A 15,423-nucleotide genomic window follows, 5' to 3' on the forward strand; every position below is an offset into this window, starting at 1 on the left:
ATGCGTGGTTGAAATGAGTAAGAGCTCTCTCACAGATTAGCTGAGGCTTTTTGTCAGGAAACTGTAAAATGAGCTCTTGATGATGTTGGAGTCCCAAACCAGATGTGTGTTTTATTTCAGGTTTCCTCAAAGTTCTTGAAATCCCCAGAGGAGCGAGACATCTACTGATCCAAGAGTTGAAAGCCACATCACATACTTTAGGTATCTGAAACTCTACACTGTTTTTCCTTTACATGTTTGTATATCTATATCCTTGTATTTGTGTGTTATACACGTGTAATTAATGAATATGTATCAACTATACATCTACAGCTGTGAAGAACGTGGCATCAGGACTGTTTTTCTTGAATGGGGAAAATGAATACCCAGAGTCCCACTCAGTCATAGAAAAGGGCGTGGAGTGGGAATATGAGAACGAAAATGACAAGGAGACCCTTCAGACAACTGGCCCTCTCAGACATGGAATTCTTATCATGGTAAATAAATGATATAGTGATGAATTTGGTTTAACACAAACACAAAACTACATTCAAAACATATCAGTTATCAATAGTTTTCATTAAGGTCTCTGACTCCTTCTATGATGCTCTTTCTGTTTGTAGATGAAATTACATGGAGATGAGGATGTGAATTTGTCTTATAAGTACATGATGAACATGGACAGTGACTCTGCCATTCAGAACAACATGCTGGTAGAAGACAGTGCCTACGAGTGGGCCCCAAAGAGATGGTCCTACTGCTCCAAGCCCTGTGGTGGAGGTACAGTAGAGCAAGAGAAATACTTGTTGTGAAACTGCTGTGTCTCTGAGATCACCTGTGTGCATTTTGCATACCAGTCGTTATGTTTCTGTGTTAAATTTTCTATCCCCTGATGCTGTAGGGAAGCAGTATCTGCGATACGGCTGCAGAAGAAAAGTTGACAGTAAGATGGTCCACAAGAGCTTCTGTAACAAGTCCAACATGAAACCTAAAGGAGACACCAGAGACTGCAACCAGAAGCCCTGCCCTCCACCCATGTATGTATTTTATTATATGCCACCAACTGTAAAAATATATAAGTGGGAATCTGACTACGCATCGATACAGAAAACTTTAGGTTTTTTCTGCATTCAGTCAGCCCTTTTTTCCTCCTCTGATGTTGTTTACCTCAGCATTTTGACATTTTGAATGCCCTCAGAACTCTTGCCTCTTTCTTTACCGTGGTGTTCTCCAGATGGGTGACAGGGGAGTGGCAGAACTGCAGCAAACCATGTGGAAAGACGGGCATGCAAATACGCTCAGTCAGCTGTGTCCAGCCATCAGATGACAACACCACACGTTCCATCCACAATAAACACTGCAACGATGACCGGCCCGAGGCCCGCAGACCCTGCAACCGACACCCCTGTCCCACCCAATGGAGAGTCGGACCGTGGTCTCAGGTGCTCAGGCTGAACATTGGTCAACAGGGCATGTCAAAGATGAAACTGAAAATTAGAAAATAATGTTTGAGCAGTGAGAGTTTTTGCATGGAAATACTTGTAGTGATATTTTTGTATGGAAGCCCAACAGGTGGAATTTTTGTTAGACATTCAGTATTTTAAAAATCACAAGACTTCCGCGGAACCGTACTCTTGGCAGGTTTGACAAGCCTCTGAAAAACAGATCAAATGATTTTGACTGTCAGTACTTAAAGTCAACCAAGCATAATGATTAAAATAACAGTTGTGATGTTGATGCGCTTTACAAGCCTTTGTACTGATTTATATTTTGTGAACTTGAAACAATTTTTATCCATATTTACAGAGTGATTTTTAAAAATGTGTTGGTTTGTGTTAATATTCTTTATCTCCAGTGCTCAGTGACATGTGGTAATGGGACCCAGCAGAGGCAGGCTCTGTGCCACACCAGGGACAACACCATCGGCCTGTGCCTGGACAGTAAACCCGACACCATCAGAGTCTGTCGCTTGGATCCATGTCCCAGTGAGTGCTGAGGAACCTCCACCCATAAATAGTCTGCCAGGGCAAAAAGTACTATGAGGAAGTAGACACTCAAACCTATTTAATTGCACAGAACTGTCTTAACCTCTTAAACATCGCTGATACTTATGTATATAATATGTCTAAAACCTTTTACACTGCACAGAAATCTAGGATATCTAGAATAGTATTTGACAGAGTGGCAGAGTCATGAAAAACATGAAGTCTTGCATTTGAAGGTTTCACTCAATGTAAAGATCATAGAGCTTAAATTAAGAGCTGAAACAAATTGATACAGAATGTATAATGTATGGAATACTGTCAGTGTGGAATAAGATGATTTTTCCAGTCTTGAATCTATATGGGGGGGCTAAACTAGACAGCAAATAGACCCTGACATCAGCAAAAAAGGAAAGGATAGGTGATCTGACAAAAAAATACATTAACCACTAAAAGAGTTCCCTTCTCACCTTAAGTACTCATCACTCTCTCTCCCCCCTGTCTCTGCAGAGGGCTCATCAGACCTCAACAAGAATGGCAACATCCTGATCCAGTGGCTGTCTCGCCCCAACCCCAACTTCCCGAAGATCTCCTCACGTAAAACCTCCCTCTATAGTTCCCAACCTGGCCTCCACAGCGGCAGCCGCAGCTGCATGTCTGTCCTCTGCTGGGCCCTGCCCATCTCTGTCCTCTTGTCTGTGCAGGGCTGGCCCCGACTGGCCCCCTGACCCACCCCTCCCAAACGCCCCGTGCCTGTGCCCACGCCCGTGAGCGAGCGGCAAAGCTTTCGCTTCTCTTTTGGGGGGGGATGTTGTCTCTCTCTCTCTCTGTGTCTGAGACAGCTCTGACTTGGGGGAGGTCTCTGGCTCCTGTGTGTGCTAGTTGGTTCTCTCTTGCTCTGTCTCTCTCTCTATCTCTCTCTCTCTCCTTTGTGGAGCATTGTGTTGTAACCGCTGGCCAGTCGAAAACTCAAAAGATCAACAAAAAATTTGATGTGAAAAGGATTCGAAGTGGCAAAGCGAACAGGTTCTCAGTGACACCTCCTGCGACGTGTCGAAGAGCCGTTCATGTGTGAGGTACCCCCTCTGCATTTGGCGGCCATGTTTTGCGCGAGCTAGCTGCGTGTTGTCATGGGTTACCACTCCTGAGATGCAGCTGCGCTTTTTTCTTTTTGTAGCGCACTGTCATTGTGGGGAGAAACAGGTGTGAAAATAAACAGAAAAGGTATATAAATATCTATATAGAAAAAAAGATATAAAAAAATATGAAAGCTTTATTGTGAATGTGATCTTGTCACAATGAGGACATCTTTGCTAAAGTGCTCATCTGACATCCTGGTTCCATTAGGGGATGAGAATGGTGTCTCATTCTACGTTCCATTCTCAGATTGACAGGAACTCAGCACAGGGACAGGAAGTGACATAAGTAAACCTTTTGATTTTGGGGGGGAGGGAACTTGAAGTAAAGGCTAATTGAAAACAAAAAACAAAAAAAACAGGGTAGTCTGACCGCTTGAGGTTGCTTCCCATTTCACCTCACCATCAGCCATCCTCTCTTTGACTGTTATACTAAAGTTCAATAAATGCAGCTTATTTGTGCTTGCAGACTTTAAACAAATACATCTATAAAGATATTTGTATTTATATATACCTATAAATCTAAATCTATATGAGTAACAATAATATTAATAATGTTTTACCATGAATAAGCTGTAGCTTATTTGCCTAAAACCTTTGGACTGCTATTGATCGCTTAGATCCTTGACTGTTATGTGTATTTTTTTATTGATTTTACATGAATACAGATGAATATTTAATAAAGGTTAAGTGTTTTGGGGGGAAGGGGTTAGACCTATATTATGCAGGACTTGGTCAGTTAGTTGCCTCTCCATTCTCTCAGATGGATCAGTGGTTTACTGTCGCTTCTTGTTTGCTTTAAGGATAGGATCACATTTTGTCATGCGCATTTGCATCCATCACCTGTGTGTGTGCATATATGTATGTGTGGGTGAGCGAGTTAGTGCATCTGTGTGTATATGCGGATGGATATATGTGTGTCTTGTGTGTAGGCTTAGATGAGTGAGTAAATGAAATGTTGGGTAAATGAGAAATCATCTAGTTAGGGACAGTGCATTTGAGTTATTGTGTTTGTATGTGTGTGTGTGTGTGTGCGTGTGCGTGTGTGTGTGTGTGTGTGTGTGTGTGTGTGTGTGTGTGTGTGGTTGTGTGTGTGTGTGTAAGGGTGCTTCATCATTCGGGCTTTTACACATCGCAATCAGATACAGAAATACCTCATAAACTTTGATTTGAGAGCGTCCAATGATCTCATTTTATTTTGATGAACATTAACCACATGAACAATGCCTTATCTTGGATTGAATGTAATGGCATTTATCTGTGAAAGAGATGGCTTTACTCATTCAAAGTTTCACTCGGAATAGAGGCAGCTTCAAACCAACTTAACAAACTCTCACCCGCCAACCATCATACCTACCGAGTTGACGTTGGACCAATGTCCGACTACTGGGAAGGGTTTACAAAGGGCCTAGGGTATCGACACATATGGCATCTAGAAAAAAAAAAAACACTTCAGACTTGTCATTGTATTGTGATCACATATTTCTGTTGTGACTATGTAGCGAGCTATCCAAGGTTTCCTTCTGCTGGAGTTGGACTGTATGAGACCAAGCCAGACCTAGCAGTGCGATACTGTATATAACATTGGTGTTGACTGTATTTAATAATGTTCATGACTGTTATCTTCTTCTATAATATTCTATACTATGGGTAACTGTTTTGTGGCTTCACTGGCCTGCTGCGTGGGGCTGGCTAACGTTTGGCTAACGTTGAGGAAACATTCAGATGGACTACGTGCACTGCGTCTATATGCACTTTGATTTATCAGGGAAATTTTATTAATGTTTTGTAAATGTTTCATATGACACTTAATGTGCCATTCCAGTTTTTACATCATCATGGAAATTATGTATTTTATTTAAACAGCAAATATCATTTATGTACTTCATGTTTTTTTTCAATCGATTAACAGATTGATTGGTTGATTTCCAAGTAATGAAGTGTTTTACCAAAGTGACTGTGAACTTGTAACTTTCGATACAGTTGAATTATTTTTCTTAAGAAAAGAATATATCTATATATTGAGCAGGGGGGGCGTACATCTCATTGTTTCAGTTCCTGTCATTCTCAACAGCAAAGTTGTATCAATAAAAATGTTTTAAAAAGTGTGATCTTTCTCTCACTAGGAATGTTCACTAGCTAGATTATTTGTCAGAGAAAAATATCAAGATGTCAAACATTGCCAGGAGAACACGGTTATTTTTACTGGCATGGCACAAAAAGGGTACAAGTCAAGTTGTAGAGTTTGAAAATTTAACTGAAGAATGATGTGCACCCGAAACTAAGGCAACACAAAGCTGCATGAGCAAGAAGTAGTCAAAATTAGACATCAAACGTTTCAGATGAAAAATTCACACCTTAAAGACAGTTATATTTACAACACAAGACTAGCGACCCTTCTTTTTCCATTTCAGTTGCTCTGGACTAATCTCATGACTGCTCTTGATGTTTAGGTTTTTTCTACTCTTCCTCCCTGCATCTTCTGCTAATGATCTGGCTTTACTACTATACTCTGCACGGTGTGGAACCAGCGCACACACACACACCCATGCACGCAAATTTACACCGATTCTGACAAATGTTAAAACCCGTAACTGGTTTTAATGTTGTGGCTGATTGGTATATGTACTTTATGTGTAAACTAACACATACACTTCCGCTAGATAATACTCTCTTATTGTTGCACATTCTTTTACACACAGACATATCCCATCAATCAGACACACACACACACACACACACACACCTCTACATAGTCTCTACCCCTGGCTGTGCCCAGTCTCAGCTTTCTGTTCTCTCCTTCACAGGCCAGCGTTGTCATGGAGACCGCTCTGTGTTCTGTCGTATGGAGGTGCTGAAGCGCTACTGCTCTCTACCGGACTACCAGCGCATATGCTGCAAGTCCTGCAGCAATGTCACCATCACAGAGCCTCTTCCCAACTCCATCTCCAGATCCACCCCCATCACCTCTATCCGCCCCAGTGTTACAGCTACTCCATCCACCAGCACCCTCAGCTCTGGCTTCACCACCATTCAACCCACCAAACCTGTCATCACCACCATTTCGGCTTCTACCACCAGCCCCTGGACCATTATTCATCCTCCTCCCTTCACCACTCCTGTTCCTCATTCCATCCCAACCTCACTCAGCACCACAGACGTGATCACAAGTCATCTGTCAGCTGCCACCGGTGCTCCTGTCCTCCCTACCACCTTTTCCACGGCGACCACCTCAGTTATTACCACCTCTTCCAGTATTACAGCTTATCCATTGCCTCTGCCTGTCCCAGACATAGATGAGAGTACAAATCCACATTTACAGAGCATTACAAATCGCCCAACAACATCTGGTATGATAACTACAGTAGACCTTACAGCAGCAACCAGTCCAACAATCACAAATCCAGCAGAATGTAGCACAAAAACAGACACCCCACAGAAATCCAATCCCAAACATAATATTCCTCCAAAGAAAATCTCCAAAAAGGTGATTCCACCAAAGATCAATCCAAAAAGGAATACTGCACTGAAAAATACTACAAGAAATGATGTTCCACCAAAGATTCACTCCAAAAAGAACACAAATGCGAATCGAAAAAACAATACTTCTGTGAACAGCAATCCCAAAAAGACTACTCCAGCAAACACTACTCCCAAAAAGACTACTCCAGCAAACACTACTCCCAAAAAGACTTCTCCAGCAAACACTACTCCCAAAAAGACTACACCGGCAAGCACTACCCCCAAAAAGACTACTCCAGCAAACACTACTCCCAAAAAGACTACACCGGCAAGCACTACTCCCAAAAAGACTACACCGGCAAGCACTACTCCCAAAAAGACTACTCCAGAAAAAGTAGCTCCCAAAAAGACTACTCCAGCAAAGGCTACTCTCAAAAAGACTACTCCAGCAAACGCTACTCCCAAAAAGACTATTCCAGAAAAAACAACTCCCAAAAAGACTACACCGGAAAGCACTACTCCCAAAAAGACTACTCCAGCTAATACTACTCCCAAAAAGACTACTCCAGTGAAGCCTACTCCTGAGAAAAAACCCAAACCCACACCCAAAAAGGAGGTTTCACCAAAGGCCCGTCCCAAAAAGAACATGCAGCCAAAGACAAAAGCAACAAAACAAACTCAAACAAAGACAAACCACAAAAAGAACCCAAAACTAGGGCCCAAAAATGCAGCAGATTCACAGGCCAAGGTTAATCAGAATAAGGGTAAAAAGACTAATCCAAAAAAGAAAACACTTGAAATGTCTTATTACACCACAGCTCCCTCTCCATATACAAGCCCAGAACCATCAAGAGAGTATTTTTCTTCAACTATTTCCCCTAGTACAAGTGTATATGCTCCATCACCTTTTCCTGAGTCAAGAGTCAATGTCACATTTATCAATAACAACACAGGAGCTACAGATCGAACTCCACTGTGGTACCATGAAAGCACAGACAATGGAGCAATAACACCGAGCACTTTGGATGATCTCGTTACACCCACTGGTACCATTCATTTTGATGATTTCACGATGCCCAGTGGAACCATGCCGTATGGTGATGTCACAGTAACCAGCGGGACCGTTCTCAGTGGTGATGACATCACAGTGTCCTACGATAAAGTGGGTGTGGTCAGTGACACCGTGGTGCTGGACGACGGCCTCACCATGGTGATCCCGACCATCAATAGCGAGGATAAGACAGATTTCGCCTCCTCACCCTGGCTGGACCTGTCTGAGTACATCCCTGTAAGTGTTCCAACGACAACCTCAGACCCCGTCACCGCCTCACCTCCCACCACCATCACTACGACAACAGAAAAACGAGCTATCACAACCACCACGGGCTCAACTATAAGACCTCAGGGAAGAGCCGAGGAGAACAGTGAGAACAACTCCATCGATGTCTTATACAACAGGATCGTCAGAATAGACGACATCTCTCAGAACAACTTGATAACAAAGCGTCGGGTCAACCTCCGAGAACGAACCAGGAACAAACGGATTCAGGAGCTTCTTGAGGAGAAGCGGAACTTTCTCCTCAGGATGAAGCGAGGCCATGCTGCACGATAGACCAATCCTCATTTCTCTTATAGAGATGGACATTCTCTTTACAGACCTTTGGTAAGTGGTGTTTAAACCCCTCTGTGAACTGCCATGATGTTTTCTATCAGACTTTTCCACAAAAAAAAAACACAAAAAAAAAAACAAGCTCTGTCATATAACTATCATGACAATCAGGACTGCTGCAGAGAAAGAATATCATGGCCAAATGTTTGAACAGTTGCTTTGCTTTGAATAAAGAAAAGCCATTTAGAGTACAGACTGTTGCAGATTTGCAGCAAATCGCCTCACCTGTGTAAACATAAAAATGAGAAACAGAACGGATGAAAAGTGTACATCCAGTTTGACCAGCACTTTACAAAACCAAGCCCTCTTAGCCACCCACAGTTTCATGATGTAGATAAGATGTAATGTAGTTTGTAAAATGGTATTATCCATACTGGCACTTATGGAACAACAAAATGTACAACTTAGACTCCAAATCTCCGTCTGATATTATATTACTGCCCAGGACTGCAGCTCATTTCCACCAAACAGATATGCATACCTCTCAGATCCCTAACAACAACAACTGCAGCACAAGATGAAAATGTTTCCTTGTTAAGTGGCCACTACTCTGAATCCCTTACACACACACACAGCAAATTGGAGCTTTTGGAGGCCTAAAACAATATGGTAATGCCAAACAATGAGAAAGTCAAAGTTTCCTTTTGGTTTAATTGCATTGTGAAAGTTTACACTGCTTGGATTGTGTTGCCTTTTATAAAGCAAACAGTCTATCTGACTGCACGGGGGTCTTTCATCTCTCAGGAAGTTAAGATACAGTGTGAATATCTGGTGGGGGACATTGCCAAATACTTTGTGCCTCCTGGATTTGGCTTATATGTTTTGATATCTAACTAAGCTAGTTGTAAAAACAAAATTATTGAAGAGAAAAAAAATATTTTGATAGCATTTTTTGTTTTTCTTTTTTAATGTTCAGTCAAGTATGGTGCTTTTTTTGGTCAGTTTTGCTAAAAGCAATGTCGCTCACTCATTCATTTATGTACAAAAAATACAAAATACAAAAAAATTTAATAAGCCTGTTTGTATTAACTGTATCCACATAGAAGTGTTGAGGGCCAGTATATTTTCTCTTCTAAAAGTTTTATTATTGGTACATGTCCAACTTGCAGCAACTGCAAAAGCACCTACGGATCTTTCTGTACGATATCTGTACATATGAAAAAAACTTAATGTTTAATATTTATTAAAGTTTAAGTGCCTGTGGAATTTTGCAAACTGTCAGTGTTGTGTGATTATGTTCCATCGACAACTATCATGTTCCTTTATTTATCTCTTTGACTACAACCAGTGGTTGTTATGTCACTCAGTCAGTCCTGATATGTGGGGCACAGCTTCTGTGAACCTGAGTGCTGCCTCAGTTTTAGGTTAACTCAGTGATATAATGGCTCCTAATCTGGTTTGTACCAGTTAAGCAACAATCTCCTCAAACTATCTATAGCATGCTTTCAAGCTTTCCTTTAATCTATATTTAACTTACAGTTCGGGAGTAATTAAATATCTGGCACATAGGGGGAGACATAGCACATGTATTCATGTTCGCTGTATTCACTCAAACCAGCCTTTTTTATCACCTTTCTTTATCTTGATGGAATGTGAATATCAGGGTCAGGGCACAGCTGTGTTTGGGCTGTGACTTCCAAACTATAAAGTCACCGACTGCTAAAACTGAGACTAATATATAATAATGATAAGCTCAGTCTCTTCATTTTCGATGGAGCAGGTCCAGCGCATGAGTCAGCACGACTTTACAATTATCTGACTTTGGTAGAGACTCAAAATGTAGACCAGTAAATGACTTGCCTAAATTTTTCCATGGGGAACTCTTTTCAATGGAAGGTTAAAACAACAGTGAAAACTGCCAACAGTGAGGTCTGGATACAGTTTTTTTTTTAATCACTTTAACCACTAAAGGATTTCATTCACCTGCTGTATTGGGGTGGCAGATAACCAAGGCCTTTGCAAATACAACCCAAACTATTTGCACGGCTAAATACTACTTGTAATAAGAGGGAAAACAGAATAGCTTTATTGCTATGACTAGAAATTAGGAGTAAACACCTTTAATGGGATTACCAGTGGCACGGGAAATATACCAAACCACTCTGCACTCATTAGATTAGGCTTAGTATCTAACTGTGCATCTGGTTACACTCAGACTGATTTTATGAGAAATGTCGAGTCACTCCATTCAAACTTTGGCTTACTGACATAAAAAAAAAACTATTTTAATTTGCATTCCTTAAATATGCAACATTCAACACTTAGAGAGAAAAACAAACATGAGGAAGTGCATTTTTCTGATTCCCTAGATATGCAAGACTTCAAGTTGACCCCTTAGTTGTTTACATCTTTCACAGACCAATCAGCTGTTTTCAGCTCTGTCTTTTTTTTTTTTTTCTTTTTTTTTCATTTTTGGTTGTTTTCCAAAGCTGTCTTCAACTGGCCTCTGTAAATCATCCACCCTGCTCTTGTAATGGTACTTAAAGGTTCCACTGTGTCTATCAATGCCTCTAAACAACAGACTGGCATCAGAATATTAGATTAATCATACTTTCTAGTCAGGAACGCTGTGCAGCAAATCAGGACTGAATGGTCAGTAACCCAGCTGTCAGTTACCATTTTACCCCCTGGGAGACAAACAAAAAGCGTAGTGTATGTATGTCCAAATAACACCAGAAAATAAAATTCTAAGATCTAGGATTTGTGGTCCGCATATACTGAGTACCTTCTGTGTTTTGGGGTAAAGTGTGTCCAAAACAGAGAGGAATATTGTGTACAGGTGGGGATAAAAGTCAATATTTGTTGACCTTTGAGTCAAGTGCTAAGCTTGTTAATTTATTCAGACCAATAAAACACTGGATTGAAGTGTTGCAGAGATGAAAAGGCAATTTTGAAGGGGGTGCATGGTTCAAAGCAAGGTCACTTGTACCTTGTGAACTAGGCAGAAAACAAAAAACATGCAAGTAGAGAAACATGCATGGGAACTATATTGAGTGCGATATGATTATAAATAATCAGAATGAAAAACAATGCAGTTTTCCCCCCAATACAGTATAATGTCAGCCCTCGGAGGCACACGTTGTGAGGCTCATCGATGTTTTTTTTTTCTGTGGTCTTGTGAGATTAATTGAATCCTCCTCTTATGAAATTAGGTTTGCCTTGTTTACTTCTCCTTTAGACACAGTTGATGATGGAACTGTAGTCTTCTTTGAGATACAATTGACAAGTTCATGATGGTTCCCGGCTCATTTTGGATAATTTACTCCTTGTGCTTTGTACTGAAAATGTCTAAAAATGTTCAGGGGGGGGGGGCAAAATGTTAAAGTAACCGCAACACCTTATTGTCTAATGTAATTCAGTAGCCCTACAATTTGTGTCAGATTATGATTATGGTGATTTTTATTTTCTGGTGACATTTAAATCTGAGATTTTTAGAGCTGATGCAATATATTCATTATAAGCTTCATAAATGTATTCATGCACGGCGGTTGTATTGGATTACACTACATTGTATTTTGCCCACCCCCCGTGTTTTAATTTTTTTTCGCAAAAATATTTCAAAACAACTTCTTGGAAGACGTAGTCACCTTTCTGAGGAAAGTCCCCTCTCTGCCCCTCAGAGGATGGCTACACTGCATGACCATTTCTCAGAATCCCTCTGACAGCTGCAAGCTCAGTGATAAGAATCAATAACCGGGTTCAACAATCGGAGCCTTTCCATTAATCCATCCTTCAACTCAAAGTGTCCAGCCATAAAACATAAGCGTCCACCCACATCAATCTAATGCTTATTGAACCCATAAGTGGATGAGAACGAGAGGTTCAAGGCAGAGAGAAGAGGTATGCTGATCAGGACTGGAAGTGTTCAGCCCTCTTATTGCCTTTAAGTATAAAAAACTGCCCTTTCTTTGATAATATTTTGTTTTTTCAACCAGATTTACAGTATTATTAAAATACTGTGTTGACAGTGTATGTCACTGGGATACACTGCTCAAAATTATGTCTATGCTGTTGTGAGCTGGATGGGTAGAATAAAAGATAGAATTTGTTGATTGTAAGAGTATTAAATCTTGAGAAGACATTCTGACACGTAACAGCAGGAAAAGCAAAGTTGTTCATCATTAAATTAATGACAGACACAACTGTTCCTGGTTTTAATGTTGTGGCTGATTGGTGTACATACAGTGCATATTAAAACACAAAGTCACTTACATTGCACGCCATATTCACTTAGGCTGTTGAAGAAATAAATCCCAATTCTTGAGGAAAAAATTGTGAAATTTATTTTATACTTATTTCCATAATTTTACCTGTTTACCTCAATTTGAATGCAGTTGGTTGATTGGCTGTGGGTTTGTGTTAAGCTGAAAGCCACCAAAAAATGACTGGACTCATTCGTAAGCCCTTTAATATGCCCGCTATGCCTGCTGATAAGACAGCTATTTCCCTGTAAACACAAATGGAGAAACAAACAGAAATGCCAGCATAACTGTTGTTTAGTCTCGTGTTTGTTGTTTCTTTCGTGAATTTACATCCTGCCCTTTTATTTAGAATTGAAGCCTGGTTGATGTTGGGCCTGTTGTTTGTCATTTGCCGAATGCACACTGATGAATGCAGTCAGTGTAGCACCCAAGAGTCTATCAAAACCATAACTGAACAGCGCCCCGTGCCTGGATGTGCATGTGTGTGAGTTTGTGTGTCTGTGTGTGTCTTTGAGACAAAATTAGCTCCTTGTGACTAGTCCATTAGAGATCCATAAAAAGCCAGTAATATTTTTATGGGTGGGATGCAAAGAATAGACTCATCTGACTGATCAGGGGTCATGCTGCCCCAGACAACCACACACACACACATACACACGCGCACACACATGCAACTGAAAGCCCGTTTCCCCAGACACAGGGGCAGATTGTTTACTGGAGGGTCTGAAGAAGGATTTTTCTGTGTATAAATCCTCTGGTGAGTAGTCCTGTGATCCTACACAATACACATTATACACACCATGTCATATCGATAATGAATATGTCACATCATAAATATATGGAAATAAACATCCACATCTTTAGTTGTATAATAACACTTATGGAACATACTATTAGTGAGTATATTCAAATATTTCCTGTATAATGTTGTGCTTAAACAAGTATTTGCCTACTATAGAAATATCTAGTGACCTCTCATTGGGAAATATGTATGTAAGAGTAGTTCTCTCCACTAAACTAACATGTAATTAGAAAAAATACCCAAATTATATTTTCTGACATAACTGATGAACTATAACGTCATAAACAAGAAAAAAAAAAGGTTCTGTGTTAAATCTGCAAAAAATTAAAATTTTCTGGCAGTGGTCAGAGATTGTATTTCTCTAGTCTCCTAAGACCTACCACAAAGTCACATATTTTAGTTGCCTACATAATAAAGGATAGTTTGTGAAAGATTAAAAGGGTGTAAAGTGTCTGACATATTTTAAAAGTATGATTAACCAGTGAGAAACTGATCAAGGAGATGGAGTTTGTTGACTCAAATGACTTGTGTTTTCTTACTGTCTAAGCAGCCTTAAGCCCACATATCTAATAGTAATCTCTTTGAACCTTTTCAATCTGATTTCAGGTTCCATTTGGCATCTCTGGCCTTGCTGTCACGATGTTAAAGTTTTACTTATCTGGAAGAACACAGTGTGTTTCATGCAATAATACTAGATCAATATTTTACATTTATATCTAATGTGAAATGGAGTACCCCAGGGCTCTGTTCCTGGCCTGTTCTTGTGTGTTTAATTTTGTTCAGAGTCTTTTGTAGAAAATCTTTCACAACACTCTCAAACCCTTTATTTGTTTATTCCCTAAAGTTTATTCCTTCTCTGTGTGTGTGTCTTTCTCTTTCTCTCTCTATCCCCCTATTTTCTCCCCCCTGTCCTCTGTTTTCACGCAGGCTCTCTGTACTGGACCATCAGCTGTCCTGGGACCTCTCTCCCTCTCCTGGCTGTCGATGCTTCATTCCAGATGTTTTGGATCTGGCTCTTCATCCTCCTTGGAGTCCCAGCCTCCTCCTTGTCTCTCTCCCCCTCTGTTTGCTTGTTTCCTTCTTAGACGTGTGAATAATGTGATTGGTTTTCTTTGTTGTATACTCGGGTAGTCTTGTCCTCTTTCCAGGTCTTCGTGGTGGAGAGGAGGTTGTGAGGCTCAGGTTCTATCTGTTGGCAGCACCTGGAGGTTGCTCAATGTCCTCCCACATCATATTCTTCATTAATGTTTACAGTCTATAATGTTGTCATCCTGATTGTCACTACTGTAAATCGTTGCTGCTGTTTTCTGTACACATGACATCTATCGTGTGTCTGCCCAGCCGGGAAGAGGGATCCCTCCTCTGTTGCTCTGTTAAAGGGTCTATTGAGGGAGTATTTCCTTGTCTGTAATGCAGTCGAGTCAAGCCCCTTAGAGTTAAATTTGTGATTTGTGATATTGGGCTATATAAATAAAATTTGAATTGACTTGACGTGCTCTATATGAAGCCTTGGAGAAAAAAAAAAGCTGTCTAAATCAAGTGGTCCTGTGATCTCAGCTACGAGTTGTGCAGATGCGCGCGCGCTCACACACACACATACACACACACACACACAAGTAAACATGTGCAAAGCTGTCAGTGCTTATCAAATTATCTGCATGATGCTCGTGATGCCTCACAGTATAAGGTTAAACCTCTTTACAGCAGCTTCACAGTATGTCGATTTCTGTTTTCACAAAGCATCATTCATTTTGGCCGATTTACCAAAATTACAGTGGGTGACCGTGTTCACCTACAGTCAGTCATTTTTAGAAATGGCACATTTTGAAAAAATAAAGAACATAATAAGCCTCCATCTATTTTCCTGCCTGTGTTTTTCTGTTTCTTTCTTCTTCATCTCTTATTTTTCCTCTTTCACTCTCACCATCCCATTTTCCCCTTCTATTTTTTAGCCCTCTCTTTTTCTCTTTTCCCTCTTTCTCTGCCTCTGTTTTTTGCTCTCCATCAATACAGTCGGCCAATAACAGTGCTGGGGTTGAGGAAATGGATGGTGTGTCTATTTTTAGAACCAGGGAAGGAGGGCAAACCAAAAGTAAGAGAGCTGGTGAGAGAGAGCGAGCGAGGGAGGAGGGATGTGAGGAGAAGATAAAGCTGCATTCTGCCACTGCCTCTGGTCAGAGACATTTGGAGC

At 40.7% G+C, this 15,423-nt stretch overlaps 1 protein-coding gene across 4 annotated transcripts in view; it reads left to right on the plus strand.

Moving 5' to 3' along the window:
- LOC120785567 (A disintegrin and metalloproteinase with thrombospondin motifs 2-like) overlaps positions 1-9,416 on the plus strand; it is a 143,951-nt gene extending 134,535 nt beyond the window's left edge. For 3 of the 4 annotated variants that reach the window (XM_040120387.1, XM_040120388.1, XM_040120385.1), the window contains 9 exons: positions 121-201; positions 313-476; positions 603-759; positions 881-1,016; positions 1,214-1,421; positions 1,835-1,964; positions 2,472-2,558; positions 5,551-5,616; positions 5,905-9,416. In XM_040120387.1, the coding sequence (XP_039976321.1) occupies positions 121-201; positions 313-476; positions 603-759; positions 881-1,016; positions 1,214-1,421; positions 1,835-1,964; positions 2,472-2,558; positions 5,551-5,616; positions 5,905-8,171 (3,296 nt within the window). In that variant the 3' untranslated portion in view covers positions 8,172-9,416. The remainder of the gene's footprint in view (positions 1-120; positions 202-312; positions 477-602; positions 760-880; positions 1,017-1,213; positions 1,422-1,834; positions 1,965-2,471; positions 2,559-5,550; positions 5,617-5,904) is intronic. The other variant, XM_040120386.1, reaches the window with a different exon arrangement.
- Positions 9,417-15,423: the final 6,007 nt, after the last annotated feature.

This window comes from Xiphias gladius, chromosome 23 (genome assembly GCF_016859285.1).
Source record: "Xiphias gladius isolate SHS-SW01 ecotype Sanya breed wild chromosome 23, ASM1685928v1, whole genome shotgun sequence".
Classification (NCBI taxonomy): Eukaryota; Metazoa; Chordata; class Actinopteri; order Istiophoriformes; family Xiphiidae; genus Xiphias; species Xiphias gladius.